At 37.2% G+C, this 15641-nt stretch overlaps 1 protein-coding gene across 26 annotated transcripts in view; it reads right to left on the reverse strand.

Annotated features, from left to right (window-relative positions):
- ablim1b (actin binding LIM protein 1b) overlaps positions 1–15641 on the reverse strand; it is a 165298-nt gene that overhangs the window by 120547 nt on the left and 29110 nt on the right. For 5 of the 26 annotated variants that reach the window (XM_069189231.1, XM_069189225.1, XM_069189227.1 and 2 more), the window contains exon 1: positions 4571–4863. The exons of 1 other annotated variant lie outside the window; for it this stretch is intronic. In XM_069189231.1, the coding sequence (XP_069045332.1) occupies positions 4571–4820 (250 nt within the window). In that variant the 5' untranslated portion in view covers positions 4821–4863. Of the gene's footprint in view, positions 1–4570; positions 4866–10740; positions 10844–15641 lie in introns of those variants that run through there. 20 more of the 26 variants (XM_069189233.1, XM_069189228.1, XM_069189224.1 and 17 more) reach the window with 11 other exon arrangements.

The following is a 15641-nucleotide window of genomic DNA, read 5'->3' on the forward strand; positions in this document are numbered from 1 at the left end:
TCTTCTTCCATACAAGCAGTTCAATGCTTTGATCCTAACATGCTGATTTTATATTTTAATGCCCACTTTGCTTGGAATTGGACACAAACCATCACCTGCTTGGTCTTCCAGCTGAAGGGCCTGTAACTAAAGCCCTTCAATTAACAGCATCTGCTAAATGACTAACTGATTTTTTAAATAAATCTCCATTTGCAATAACGTAATATAAAAAATGTTTCCAACGTGCTTGCAATTCCAAGCTGACACCTACTTGCACTCCCCAATATAGTCTGCCAACGCACAAATACGATTTTGACCTCTGCAACATTCATTTTGACAACATTAAGTCTAGACATGCAGTATGCAGTAATGAACTCCAGACAAAAAAAAATCTAAAGGAAATGTAGCCAGGGTCCTCAGCTTCCCAGCCTGGAAAGAGAGAAAGCTTTAGAGGAAAGTGGTGGGGGAAAGAGCTAGGCAAAACCATTTCCAAAAGAAACAAAAGGGAAAAACCGAATAGAGAAGAAAAGCGGAATGAGAATATTCACTTTAAGTTTCTGAGCATAAAAGAGGAAGTGCCATCCCTCTCCAAAACACAAGCGCCGAAAATGCAAGGAATACTACACTCATCTGGCTTTTCCCATTTACAACTGTTTTTTGTGCAATATATGCCAGGGACTTGTGCAATATATTTATAATGTGCAATACAACTTTTTGTGTACTATTCTGGTTTGTTCTTTGTATATTCTGGACTGTGAGCAACTCTTCTTAGTGCACTTCTCACTGACCGTACTGATTGTATTGTTTGTATCATAATATATTATAATTTTGTTACACTGTTGCTATGTTTACTGTGTTAAGCTGCTGTTGCACTGCAATTTCCCTCACGGGATCAATAAAGTATATATCTTCTCATGAGAAGGGGTGTAGCCTCCAGGACCAGGAAATGTCAGCCTCTAACCATTTGAGGGGAAGGACAAGTATGAAACCTTGGACAAATCAGAAGAAATAATGGATAACTACAATCCAGTGACTCTAGCTGGATTTTTTTTGCCTTTTTCCAAGTTTGGCTTGGAGGAAGGGAGGAAGCACTTAAAGCACTTAAAGTACTTAAAGCACAGTGTGGTGAACAATTTGCATTTACTTATTCACCACATGTTACTCCCCGCAGTCGCCAAAACTGCAGGGAGTACACTTAGGAACAATGGATAATAATGATCCCTCCCAGGAAAACTAGCTCCGATTCCATTTGCATACAAAAAGAAAGGGACTCCCCATGACAGCCTCTTCTTACACAGGAAACTGACCTTGGACTAAAATCTCAAAACAACAAAAAAGTCAGAAAATAGGAAAAACTGTAAAAAGACATGTATTAACTATGTACTCAAAATGCATGGATAACAAAAATACAATATGTAAAATCTTTACTAAATGAAAAATACAAATGACATGCAGGCTTCTTGTTGTAGCAGGGCAAGTCAATGATACTGACCACCTTGATAGACTTCTAACAAAAACTGATAAAAACTACCTTTATCTATTTTTCCTTGCAATTAATAAGCAAGTCGTGTAGCTGTCCAGTGATCTGCAGCACAATAAGTATAATCTACTTACCTTAAACTGTATACTTATACATGTGACTTTCTTAATGTTTCTTAATGTGTGTTTGAGATGTAAAGTAGTGCATCTAATTTCATTTCATTCAATTAAATTAAAATGCATTTAATTTCATTTCTGAATACTCAAAGACATTGAAAATGTCAATGTAAAAATGTCCTTGGATTAATTTGTTTTTTTCTTGGTTGGACCAAATGGTCTCCTTTCACTGAAACTTATATGTTCTTATCTTGTCAGACATTTAATATTTCCCAAACTAGACAAAATATAAAAATATAATTCCAAATTATGGTTCTTATAAAGAACCCACCACCCACACACTAAAGGATATGGCAAAGTGTATAGGACAATTACTCAGAAATGTAAAAGAAAAAGACTGTACATTCTGGTATGCAAAACAGCAAGACCTGCTAAATTTTCAGTCAAAATCCTTGATCACAATGCTGAGAACACAATAAAAATGTTTTTGTATGCTAAGACATTACAAACTTTATGTTAATTTGTTTTACAAATGCATGGAGAAGAATATTGTTCCAATTCTTTTCTATTCTTTTTGTTTCTTTGACAAATGACTCGATCAATATGACTGCAAGAAAATTTATCAAGTCTCTACACATCTGAATAGAGATTTGAGTGTGGAATCCTTTCCTCAGCATCTTACATACTGTAAAAAGGTAGATTTGCTTGACATCATGATGTATACATAACAGGGTTTTCACAATTAAGTTTTTCTGAAGATTCATTACATTTACATATAGAAATCAGTCATTTATTTTAAAACATTCTCTATTATGCTTTGCATACCACAGTGCTAAAGAGTTTTCTTTTAAATTCTTTACAATACAGAATGGCCTCAAGCAGGGAGTAAAAACTCTACAATCCCTGAGAAAAGCAAAATGATAGTAAAAATGGGGAGAGAAAGTGGCAGGTCATGGAGCACTGGTGTTAAAATGGATCCAGATCAACTGTGATTGGCTGGACTGATTCCATTTTTTTCCAAAACACAGAATATTTGTAGTCTATGAAAAACCACAATGAAGAGCGCACAAAGCCTTTTAATACAATACCACCTACCACGGTCTTTTCTTCTCCTTTTAATAAGGGATACAAGTTTATTTTTTCAGTTTCATTTAAACTTCATTCCGACTGCATAATGAATTAATAATTCCTGTGCATGAAAAGTAAGATGTTTATGAATCAGTTGACATTTTATCCGAGATACTGCAAGCACTGGATTATTATTGTTCATACTAACAGGATCTTACAGTTTTCTCTTAAGATCAGTCCTCTTTACCTAACACCCGTCCAGAGGAAGTTTATCCATCAGTGTTTCACTCACACTGGTACTGTAAATGTTTCCTAAAATCAACACAAAAAAAAAGCTGCTGAGAGAGTGTAGGTGTATGTTTACCAAAACAACATCCTTTGGTCCAGCATTGATTTAGAAAAGGAGATGTTAATTTTTCCAATACAAAGCATTAGTGAGAACTAAGAAGGAGGATAATACTCTTCATTTTACATAACTAATCTACAAGTACTGCACTGGCACATTATGTCATAAAAATGCAGAAAAGTGAAATTAAGTAAAGCGTCAAGAATCATGGAAAACAATGGAATTATAAACTGAATGTACTGGTTTCATTGTATATCTGGTAATGAAACCATTAAATACGTATCTCTTTTAACAAACTCGCATAAAAACACAAATTTGATTGCAGACTTGGTAACCTTTTAAATTTCTCTTCATTTCCACTCAGGATATTTCATTACATGATATATAAGTGTTTGAAATACAGGTATGTACTACATGAAATACAAACGTCATTTTTTTATTATTTACATTGATGAATTGAAGCCTCATTCCTTTTTTCTGTTTTTAATGTTTGTTGTGGTGCAAGTGCATTGTTCAGCTTGTTTAAGACTACTATACAGTACTTTCCAGTGGCTCATAGCCATTAGGGCAATCTTGAAAGCCTTGGAACAGATTATCTTGGATCCTGACCTTGTGGCTTTCCCCAAAAAATGCTACATGGCATGATTTGATTGTTAGCTTAGAAGTTATTTCACTAAGATCAGAACCAGACCTGATAAACCAAGTGAATTTTCAACATGATGATTTTTTTCTGGAATGAGAGAAATTATGGTCCTTTTTCAAATGTTTGTTAATATGCCTGTGTATACTCTTTATAAACTAATCAAGTAACATTTTATCTTAACATGCAAACATTGTGGATTCATGCTAGTCACTCACTAACGGAACCAGTATTTCAAGAGCTTCAGAGCAAAGTCCTTGTGCTCTCAGCATCACTTGGCAGTAAAGTGTGGGTTTCTGCGGTATTCTCTGCAGTTAAAATACATCAGCCAAATACAGTATATAATTTGCTGGACATTGAGAAACAGTTTTAACATACATTTATACCATTTATACTTTCTCCCCTTGCATTTCTGGATGTCGAAAACAACCATATACAGTAATAGAAAAAAACTATTATCCATAGGGCAATGATGATATCAAATACCATGACATTTTGGTGCCTCAGAAACATAGATGCCTAAACAATTTTTCATTTGAACAATAAAACAAAATACCAGCCAATGTTCACTTTACCATTGCAATATATAAAAAAAAATATCACTGATATTTTTCTAGTGTAGGGTATCAAGGCAGGAAACAATTTCAAGACCAATGTAAAAAGTGAAAGCCAAACAGTTGGATTCAGATCAAGACAATTTTCAAAGAGGTCAGTGAAAACTTTTCTGAATTTTTTTTGGTCTCCAAAATTCAAAACTATTTTAGGGACCACTTCGCCCCCCAATCAGGACTTTCAGAACACTGGGGACCCAATTTGGATCTAGGGGGAAAGTGGTGAAAAACAAGTCTATTTCTTAGGTTCATACAGTACTTCATCATCGACCACTTCCAAAGCTTGCATGTAAAAGAAAGAAAAACACAGCTGGCTGCTCCCACCTTTACCTTGTTCCGGATTGATCTGCACATCTGCCAGCCGTTCACACAGGTAATAGTCGTCTGGATTGAGCAATGGAAGCTGCTTCTTCATGGACTGTTTGGGGATGAGATACAGCACCTCTACGATGTGCCCGTCCTCGATGATGGACATGCGCTTCACGGAGTTCGTCCGTTTCACCTTTGCCGGGGGCACATCCTTACTCCTCGAGGAGCCGCACAGCTTCCCTAAACTGTTCAAATTGGGAAGGGAGGGCATGGCCGAGACTCCCAGCGCTCTCACGGGCCGGCAGGGAGACGGCTGGTTTGCAGAAGCTGCTTACCGGCCACCACTCTGCAGACAAGCTTGCCAAGAAGCTTCTTCTTGCTCACTTAAGAAGATTAGGGACGATGTATTTTTAGTGATTATCTTCTAAGATGAATCAGGTGACCCAAGCATTAAATCTTTGTGATTAAAAGCCCACCCCTTTCTCCCTCCGTCCACCTGGTGTATGGGGCGGGTATATTAAAAAAAGAGCGATACCAAAGTTAATATCCGGGATGTAAGACTTTTTAAAGCAGATTACAAAACTTCTTTTTTTTATTATTACAGTTCCTAACATTGATTTGCTTGTAGCTGAGCTTTTGGTAAGCTCATCCACATCTGTGCAATTTAAAAAAAAAAGTCCTTGTCTATTGCTGGGCTTTTGCACAGATCCTTGTTTTTCATTTGTTTGAATAAGGAAGACAAGCAGCGCATATCAAAAGCTATTTTGCCGGGGCTTATGTTTACTAAGAATCAGGGGATTTATGCTTTGACCAACCTAAAGCAAAATAAATAACAGATTCTTACACGCAGATTGTATAGTTTAGGGGTTTTAGAGTATAACAGCAAGCATTTAGTGAAATCAGCTCCTGCAAGGAATCCCATAACATAACCTTTACCTGTTAGATGTTCATTTCTTGAGGTATACATTGCTAATTGTATGATTCCTTTGAATATTTAGCCTCCAGTCTCGAAAACTATTAAGCAGCCATGTCACCCTGCAACTTACAATTGGCAGCCAACTGAAGCTAAGCAGGTGTGAGCCTGGTCAGTACCTGGATGAGAGACCTCCTTAGAAACTAAGTTGCTGCCGGAAGAGGTGTTAGTGAGGCCAGCAGGGGGCACTCACCCTGCGGTCCATGTGGGTCCTAATGCCCCAGTATAGTGATGGGGACACTATACTGTAAACAAGTGGCATCTTTCGGATGAGACGTAAAACCGAGGTCCTGACTCTCTGTGGTGATTAAAAATCCCAGGGTGTTTCTCGAAAAGAGTAGGGGTGTAACCCCGACGTCCTGGCCAAATTTCCTATGCCTCCTGATAATTCCCCTCTAGGAATTGGCTAAATTACTTTGTTCTCCCCCCCCCCACTCCGACAGCAGTTGGAGTATTCTCGGTCGCATTTAATGGCGACGTCGGCTCAAAGATTTGGTTCAAACCACCAAATGGAGACGGGATAGCTGACAAGCAGACCCTGCTGATGCGAGATTAACGCTAGGATGAGAGATGAGAGAGAGTCAAGAAAACTATTAGGAGATTGGGGTTTCATAGTTTATCCATACTGTAAATCATGCTTTAAATCTTTGGGCACCTAGCTGATTTCAAGAGCTCTTTCACTAAGACTATCTCAATGACAGAGATAAAAAAATTCTCCCAAATCCCAAGATCCCCTACTGAAAAAGTTTTTACAATGTTTTTACTGTGCTTTACTCAAGACAGCTAGACCCTGAACAAAGTCCCACTCTTCATTCACAATTATACATCTGATATACTGTGGCATTATAATAATGTCATTGGTAAGATTATTTGTATAAAGAATAAGATTGTCTAGAAAAAAACTGTTTTGTTTGACACACGCAACCCTACAAAGGTGGGAAAAAAGTATTCGCTAAATGTGAAATACTCATTTCTATATTTATCATTTATTTCTTTTAAATCTGCTTTTTTCTTTTTATTTCTGCTTAAGATGTTTATAAAGGTTTCTAGAACTGATGTTAAGAGACCACCACTGTATCCTCGTTTAGCCTTCCAAAGAATTCTTCTCCCTCTCAGATTAACAGGATTACAGGATTCAGTATTGACAGAGTCCCAGAGCAGTTGCACTGGAGACAAGAGCAACACATTTAAATTGATCAGTCTCTCAGCAGAAAAGCAAGGTTTTTTGATACTTTCAATATCCAAAACTGTAACAGCACCTTGCTCTGAATACAATAAAAACCTTAATCCTTCTAAACAATTGGATACAATCTAATATTGATTACCATGCTTTGGAAAAAGCAACACATTTTCAATTGATGCATTTCTTAATTGCATCAAGTTACTAATCTAAGTGGAAAAATATGCCTGCTAAACTTTACTTCTAAAGGAAATTGTGCATTTTTTGTACATTCTGTAGTATTTATGTAGGAACCATATGATCACAGATTACAACCAAAAATTGTTTATTTTAATAAAATATTACTTTAAATGTATTACATTTTGCTACAGTGATGGATTAGAGTAGATCTTATGGTATCTACATGACTGTTTTTAGAACATTTCAGGATCATTGAAAAAAAAAGGGCTAACAAAAATATGCTTTACTCTTTGTCTTTTTTTTTATATACCTTATGAATTATAGATTGCTTCTCAATGGCCCTTATAAATCATTTGACCATTTTTAAGATCCTGCATCATGCAATTTAGCAGATAGTTTACTGGCCAAAGTTGTACTGACGGGGGTAATTTAGATTTTTTTTTGTTTAACCCAAGGCTGAAACATTCCTGTAGATTTAACCAACTGCTGGAAAAAAGTGACATTGCTTCCTTTCACAATTAGTATAGACGTACTGTACAGCTCCTTAAATTCAATATATCTAATCATAGCTAAAAAATTGTTACTGTATATCCCAAAATCATGCTTACCAGCATTCTTGGAAGAAAGAACTACAACCTTTTTCACATTCCTGAAAACCTCCCTAATACAAATTAAACAACACAGAATATTAGCAATAGTACTCCAATATTTCATTAGTAAAAAATACTTCCAGTAATGTTAATCCATACATCCGGACCCTATCCCAGCAACCGACAGGTGCAAGGCAGCATACATCCCAGATGGGATGGCAATCCATCACAGGGCACACAGTTCCACCAGGGCCAGCTTTCCCAAAAGCCAATTAACCTACCATTAAGTCTTTGGACTATGGAAGGAAATCCGGGCACCTGGAGGAAATCCATCCAAACCAACATCCAAACTACAATTCTGACATGCTGTAGATTATACATGTGCACACCCCAATGATCAGGGAGTTCAATTACAAAATTTCAGGGTGACAGTGAAAGTTGATGTTTACATTAACAAAGCAATCTTCATTTGTACTCAGTACAATACTCTCTACTTTTGGAATTGAAACTGTGCAGAGAATCTTGCTTGAGACTACAAATACAATAATAGTGCCCTGCCCAAGAACTGCACCTACAACCTTTCAGTTATAAGTCAAGAGCCCTGACTAGTACTCCCCACCGCTGCCCCTAAAGTATAATTTATCTACTATTTGACATAGTATTTTTAGCTGAATAATCACAACTTTTAGAAATATGAGCACCCCATTTGCATTAAAAAATAGTGTGTATGTGTCTTAAATTACTTCATTAAAAATGGCATTTGCCATGGTACAGTATGATCACTTCATATATCAAAAGCACATCAACATTCAACAGAATTCAAGTCCAATTCGCAAGTCCAGTTTCTGTACTGTCACAGGTGTTATTTTGAGGCCCATCATGGGTCTTAGTTACATTATGACCCTCCAAGTCATATTTTATTGAGCTAGGGAGACTACAGGGAGTCATATACATTATCAGAAGCACCATGTTTTATAACCTTTTTAAACTATAGTAATTACCTTAGGGTCAATTACCAGAGTTGATCTAACTTCGGCCCTTGCTTAAACCATAAAGAAGTACAGTATCAGAAGTCCAAAACCATTATCCACAAAATGTCCCATGCAAGAAGCTCAAAGATCATACCAGTAGCAGCCTCATCAAAGTATTTATATCCTGATGGCTGTGGAAGAACAAAAGCCTTGTGCAATGACCGTTTAGATGTAGTATACCGTTCATCTGACATCTACTGTATGTGGCTCAAGGGGTTTAAGCAAGAGTTTGACTCCAGGATGGTCCTAATGAGGGAGGGATGTGAGCATCCAGCTTCATTACCAGCCCATTACCACCCAAAAACATTCAGAGAAACATTACTCCCGACAAGAATGATTCTGATGTAAACTGTAAATGTTGTACTGTATATAACAATACTGCATGGTAATTCAAGCTACACCAAGATGTACTGTTGATTTTGTTCTGTCCATTTTTTTTTCCATGTTTTAACACACAAGTCGCTTAAACATGCATCTACAACCACATTTACCACACCTAAATCTCAACCCTTTTGTCAGGATTTGAGAGCCACATATCTTATCTATTTCCAATCTTTCTTTTTTTTTTTTGCTGATGGCCAGGATAGCCATAAGACAATGAGGACACACCCCAGATCCTATCAAAGGGACAGTCAAGAAGAGCGCTCCTTCAGATCTCTGATGTAATGATCCATATACATTGGCTTTCATGATCTTTTCCTGGACAAAATAGGACTCAATCGTATGCTTTCTGCAAGACATCGAGGTCTTCTAGAAAACCGATCAGTAGAAATTGCATGTTGTTACATCAAATCCTTCCGTTTCTTTTTGCCTAGACCAACTCCCACATGTACTACTTCCCACTATAAAATGGGGAATAAATGCCAGTTTTTACACTACTAAAACCCCATTCATAAAATATAAGGGTATAAAATGTCACAGTGACTTTGGAACAGTTTTTTGTGTAATTATCATCCTCGTAAATGTCAAAACCATTGTCAAAAAGCAGAGACATTAAAGAGGCATTTTGCCAACTCTTACAGTATTCACATTTATTCAGCTGCTTTCATTCTGTTGTCTAGTGTCACAATAGCTCGTGAAAATCCTCTTACGTATTCACATTAAACACAGGGATGTGTACAGAGTAGACTGTTTACCAAAATTAAAAAAATAGGTCCCTTCTAAATTTATAACATATCTTGGGTCTCCAATTTATTAGCTACTCTATTTTTAAAAGTGGAGAATTGTCTTAATTATACTCCTATAGAACATTTTAGCTAATCCTTTGAAACTCAAATTAGTCTTTCTAAATGACTCACTGTAAACTTAACTTTCCTAGTGCTTTAAACATTAAAATAAGATTTTACTTTGGATTGTATGTTTTAAATACTGTAGGAACAGCCAAAAACATCTTCTAAAAAAGAGAAAAATCAGATCAAATGACAAAGAATATGACTTTGATAAACAAGTTCCCAAAACATAACAAGATAGAGACCTTTTTTTCCAAAATTCCTGTTAAACAGCGTGTTTGATACTGGGCAGATTCATGAACTAGCAGTAACAAAAACAGGTGGTTTGGTAACCTCTCAAGCTACAAAGAAACTACAGACATTTAAACGCAGAGGGGAAATATTATCACATTCCCTTTCCAGCATTATTGTCAGTCACAAGTGTAATATAAATTAGTTGTCTTATATACAGAACTGACAACAAAAATAGTAATTTTAGAATACTGGCAAAACGACCAGTTTCAATACCGATATGTAATATACAGGGTATGTGATAGATTCTTATATGTACAACATTTATGTTATTCATTGTTTTACATGCTATTCAACACATCCTGAACGAAACCCAGAATAATATTTTTGTTAACACAAGGTAAACAGGCAACAGATACATCCTCAGTCACCAAAGCCAGCAAAGAAGCTGAAAAAGCTGCAGTCACTGCAGCAAGCCTTACTCATCCACCCCCCTCCCCCCCAACACACACACTCCTCATTTTCTTGAGTTTTTAATTCCACATTTTTTTTTCTCATTTCAAATTTCATCAGACTGCAGCAGACCGAGAACAGCTTCCCATTTTGACTGTACAGCCCTATAGGTCAGAGCTGCAGCTGGCAGATGTGTGCTCTGGCTTCTCCTTGAGCTGTTATTTTTGATCACAGAGAGGAAAAAAAGCCTTTAAATAACACTCCTTTAAAAAAAAAACAGCACATTTGTACACACTCTCCGCTCCCTGCAAGCTTGTGCCTTACCGTCCAATCCGAAGCAAGAGGTTATTTTCTGAGCGTACTGACATATCCCATCGTAGGGAGCTCCATCTGCCTGGCCCTTCTCTCCCATCACTTTCAGACAGACTCAGCCACTGCGTACAAAAGGGCTGGGGCCGGCAAGCCTGAAAACCAAGGATTTTTCACTCCAGCCCCAATCAATAATTCAGACGGCGAAGGAGGGGGAAAAAAAATCTGCTGAGTCCCGACATCCACCGCCCAAAGCCGCCTCTGTAGCAGTAGCACGATATTAGCATGAATGCCGAATGTTAAAGTTAGCTCAGGTTACTTCCTCTTCAACCCTGCACTGACCGTACTGCTGCACTGCAACAGGTACAGATCACAAATTGCAGCATTTGGGTGGGGTTTTTCGCTTCAAACAGAATTTAGAATAACTGGAGTGGGTTGACAGGGGGGAAAAAAAGAGCACCACCTACAGTATGAAAATCTGGTTTAAGATTGAAACAATGATTAACTTTTAAACAGGCTTACATTTTGGTTTGCAAAGGAAGCTGTTTTTTTTTCATTCTCCAAGTCTCCGTCTCATTAATTGTTCCAGTACTGTGTTTGATGAGCTGAAGAGTGTGAAATCATTTATCTATTTTTGTTCCAATGCTATTTTTTCCTCCAAGTCTGCAGCTGTAACATTTAAGCATAACTGCTTATTAAACTCCCCTGACTGGGCACTTACTTATTCAGCACAATAACCTAACTATCCTTTATTTTGTCATTGTGTTTCAAATCACGTCAACCAAGGGTCTTGAAAATGCAACCAGCTCGTTTTCTTTAAAACTGGGATATCTATGGTCTTTTATCTGGGAAATCACCAAGTGCAGCTTGGTAGGTTGGGAAGTTCAAGAGTGTCAAAGTTTAAGGTGTTAACAGACCCAGTTTCATTCGGATTGGTTGTGTTTTGATATACAGTAAGATGCAGAAATGGTTTTATGTTTCTCAGTTGGTCATGTAGTTAAAAAAAATTACAATATTTTTACAAGTCCTCCTTTCTTTTAAAACATTCACTTCATGTTTGCATGGGTTTCTACCAGGTGCTGCATTTTCTATTACAATCCAAAGACATGCTGCTAGATAGATTGGCTTCTGGGAAAATTGGCCCTGGTGTGAGTGTTTGAATGTGCTCTGAATGTGAGTGTTGGAGTGTTCTGCCAAGGGTGTAAACTGCCTTGCATTGGTTGCCTGGATAGACTATGTCTTCCCTGCAACACTGTACTGGATAAAGAAGTTGCAAATAAGATGTAAATTTACCGTTTTAAGGTCTCTGCTAGCTAGTCATTTAAAATAAGCAGTTAAAAATGAATGAATCTGCCCCTACAGGACTGCAGATTGACCATTTCAGATAAGGATGGTTAAGTTAGAGTATACAACTGTCAATTCCAGTTCTCTTCTCACCAAAATAAATAATAAATTTGCATAAATGACAACCAATGAAATGTGAATGTTCATAAATTCAAAACTGCTAATGGGTTGATGTATGCTAACAGCCTACAACACTGAACCTGCCACCGCCCTCTTTGCAGTGACTCTAGTGTAATACACACCAACTGTATGCCTGCTTTTTACATAGAAAGGCACAGTATGGGAGCAGGCTGCAGCCAGGGATTTTTCTGCCAATGCTAGGAGAAGAATCCTTTGCAATACTGATCACATTTACTGGTAAGAGTCTGCTCCCTTCTTTGATGCAGCCTCTGTCTGAGAGCTTTTAATTGTATCGATTTCTATCACTTGCCTCACCACAAATGTATCTGTAATGCAGAACCCAGAGAAACCTCTCAGGAGATCAAAATAAATCTAATATCTATTGCAAAAGAAAGATATAGAGAGGTAGATTGTTAACCAGATATGCAGGAAGCTAATATTGATGGGTTTTTTTTCCTTTAATTTAGGATGGCCCCTTTCACATTCTATAAATTATCTGCAATGATGCCTTGTTTGGAGGACAAAAGCAGCACTAAAAAGCTCACAGCGTGAAGAGAATATGACATACGCCCCTCAAAGTCCCAAAGCCTTTTATACTGTATGTTCAGATTCCTGCTGTGCCTCTTACTCACACTGATCAGCCCCCACCAGGATATGTGACAAGAGTGAGCCTGGGTCTGTCCTCTAGCAAAATTACTCAGTTTTAGTCTTCAGGACCTCCTTGATCTTTTACCCATTTTTAAAAGTCTGAGCTTTTAAAAACATAGGCTAAGTGAGTAATTTGATTAAACAGTTCAGGATTACACATTCTTTTTAATTGCTCTCAAACTCATCATATCCATTTTATTAATAAATCACCTTCAATTGCAGGATTTCAGACATACTGTATCTGCATTTAAACGTACAGTACCATGTCAATGACTGGTTGCCTTTCATTTTCATTTATCAGCCTCATGAAAAACAGAAAAGGCTTATTGCGGAAGTGTATGATACAGCATTATTTTTATGTGCGTCTGTACTTCATCACTTGATAACCTGCTTAATGTTTGTGACACATTTCTTGGCAGCAGTACACCTAAAAAGTTATTTCTAAAACCTAAGAATGAGTGAAGACCAGAGTTTAAAAAAATCAAATTTAGCAAAATGGTTCAATTAAGGCATTTCATTAGCTTAATTAAAGGCTTAGCTGGAACAAAATAAAAAAACACAGGAGGTCCTCAAGCACCAGAGCTAAGAGACTTTTCTAGTAGAGGTTAATAACGTTTTAGTATCAAAAACCTTGTAGCAACACCAAGCAAATTTTGTAACTGCCACATCTAAAGTGAGGTGCAGAATGAGAAAAAAATGGATTGGAAACATTGGGAAAAAAAAATTATAATTTTCCAGAATTAAGAGGTACACATTACTAATCATTCATTCATGACAATGTTTCACATGACTGAATAGATTTCTCCACAAACAAATCAACACCTTTTCTTTTGCCTGTATAAAACACCTGGTTTTGACTACCTGTTTTTTTCCTTCCAGTTACTTGCTGTTGGGTCAAAATAGCTGATAATGCTCAAGAAAGATGCAAAACCTGTAACAAAACCGTTTTTGTTACAGGTATTGACTGAATTCCAGCAAATGACCTCTCAGACTCTTTTTCCTAAGAGTTTTGTGAAAGCTTTGGGGTTCTTCTTTCAATCACTGACCAGCAGTGGAAATAAGCCTTGATGAAACAGGCTTCATTCATAGTTCATATAAAATTCAATTAAACTTATGTTCAGTCAACAGTAACAACAGTAACCAGAGTGTGTCTGGCTGTGTAGTCTGTATCTTGCTACAATCAGAAGACTTTTCTTCTTGAAATCCTGACATGTATTTCAATGTCAAGTTTCAATGAAAGAGGGGTGTGTGAGTGTGTCTTCTCTCCCACTTTTCTCACACTCTAGTAACAACAAAACTGTATGTATTCAATGTCTCTTCAAAGCACTGGTAAAAGGCTGACAACATTTTAAGGAGTTCAGTCCTAATCCCACAGATGGTAGCTTTGTTCCACTGACTCCTAAGGCAAGTATGCAGACCAAATGTCTGAATCTGTAGTTCCTCTCGTACCGAGCAGGATTACTGTTGCATCATCATCATAGTAGAGTAAAATTAACCTGTCTCACTACAGTCTAAATCCAGCTCACATTCCCAGCTAGCTAAATAGCATTTCGTTATACCATATACCATGTATATGAGTGTAATGACAATAAAGTTGAACTTGACTTGACTTTACCACACCCTAATTTAGAAACCAAAGGAAAGGTGATGTTTCCAAACTCGTTTACTGAAATTATAATTTACACACACTTCAACATTGTTAGGATTTGAAAGAAAAGGAGAAAATTTAAAGCTATTTAATAAGAAAACACTCAATTTAAAAGGACAGTGGTCTATTACAATACTTATCCATTTAAAATAATAATCAAAAAAGGACAAGGCAAGTAGTAAGCAATACGTAAATACATTCAACATTTTTAAAGTTTAAGGTTCTAAACTGAAATGTTACTGCCAAATTATCTTTTGAACAAATTTATTCAGTACCTTTCTACACAGGTAATCATGAGAACTTCTCTGGACAGAGTAAGAGAGAACCTGAATCATGACCAATTGCTTAAACATACAGTATATCACAAAAGGCATTATTGAAAATGGATTAGATGTACATTTTATGATGAACACTCCACAATGCAAACCTCATTTTCAATTCAACATGTTCTTTTTTCTGCAAAATTCAAGACAGCTATCATCATCAGATGACAGCTATATCTGATGAAAAGATTCCTTACGCTTATATACAGTAGCACTTTTCTAGACACTTCAAAAGTAATTGGGACTCCCCTCCACCACCACAAATGTGCAGCATCCACCTGATGATGTGATAGCAGCCATAGTGCACCAGAACACTCCCCACACATCAGTGAGGAGGAGAACAGAATGATGAAGCCAATTCATAGGAGAGGATTATTATCAGGCCAATGGGAAATTTGGCCAGGACACTAGGGTAAAACCCCTACTCTTTTCAAGAAACACCCTGGGATTTTTAATGACCACAGAGAGTTGGGACCTCGGTTTTACGTCTCTTCCGAAGAACGGTGCCTTTTTACTGCATGGTATAGTGTCTCCATCACTATATCTGGGCATTAGGACCCACACAGACTGCAGGGTGTGCGCCCCAATAATACTGGCACCAATAACATCTCTTCCAGCAGCAACCTTAGTTCTCCCAGGAGGTCTCACATCCAGGTAATGGCCAGGCTCATACCTGCTTAGCTTCAGTGGGTTACCGGTTGAGAGTTGCAGGGTGATACGGCTGCTTTAAAATGTTAAGTTAACTGAAAGCAGTGTACATTTCACTTAATAATTATGAAGAACTGAAAACAGTAATTCCACTTTTAACCAAAAAAAAACAACCAGAAAAAATG

This window comes from Lepisosteus oculatus, chromosome 4, assembly GCF_040954835.1.
Source record: "Lepisosteus oculatus isolate fLepOcu1 chromosome 4, fLepOcu1.hap2, whole genome shotgun sequence".
Lineage (NCBI taxonomy): Eukaryota > Metazoa > Chordata > Actinopteri > Semionotiformes > Lepisosteidae > Lepisosteus > Lepisosteus oculatus.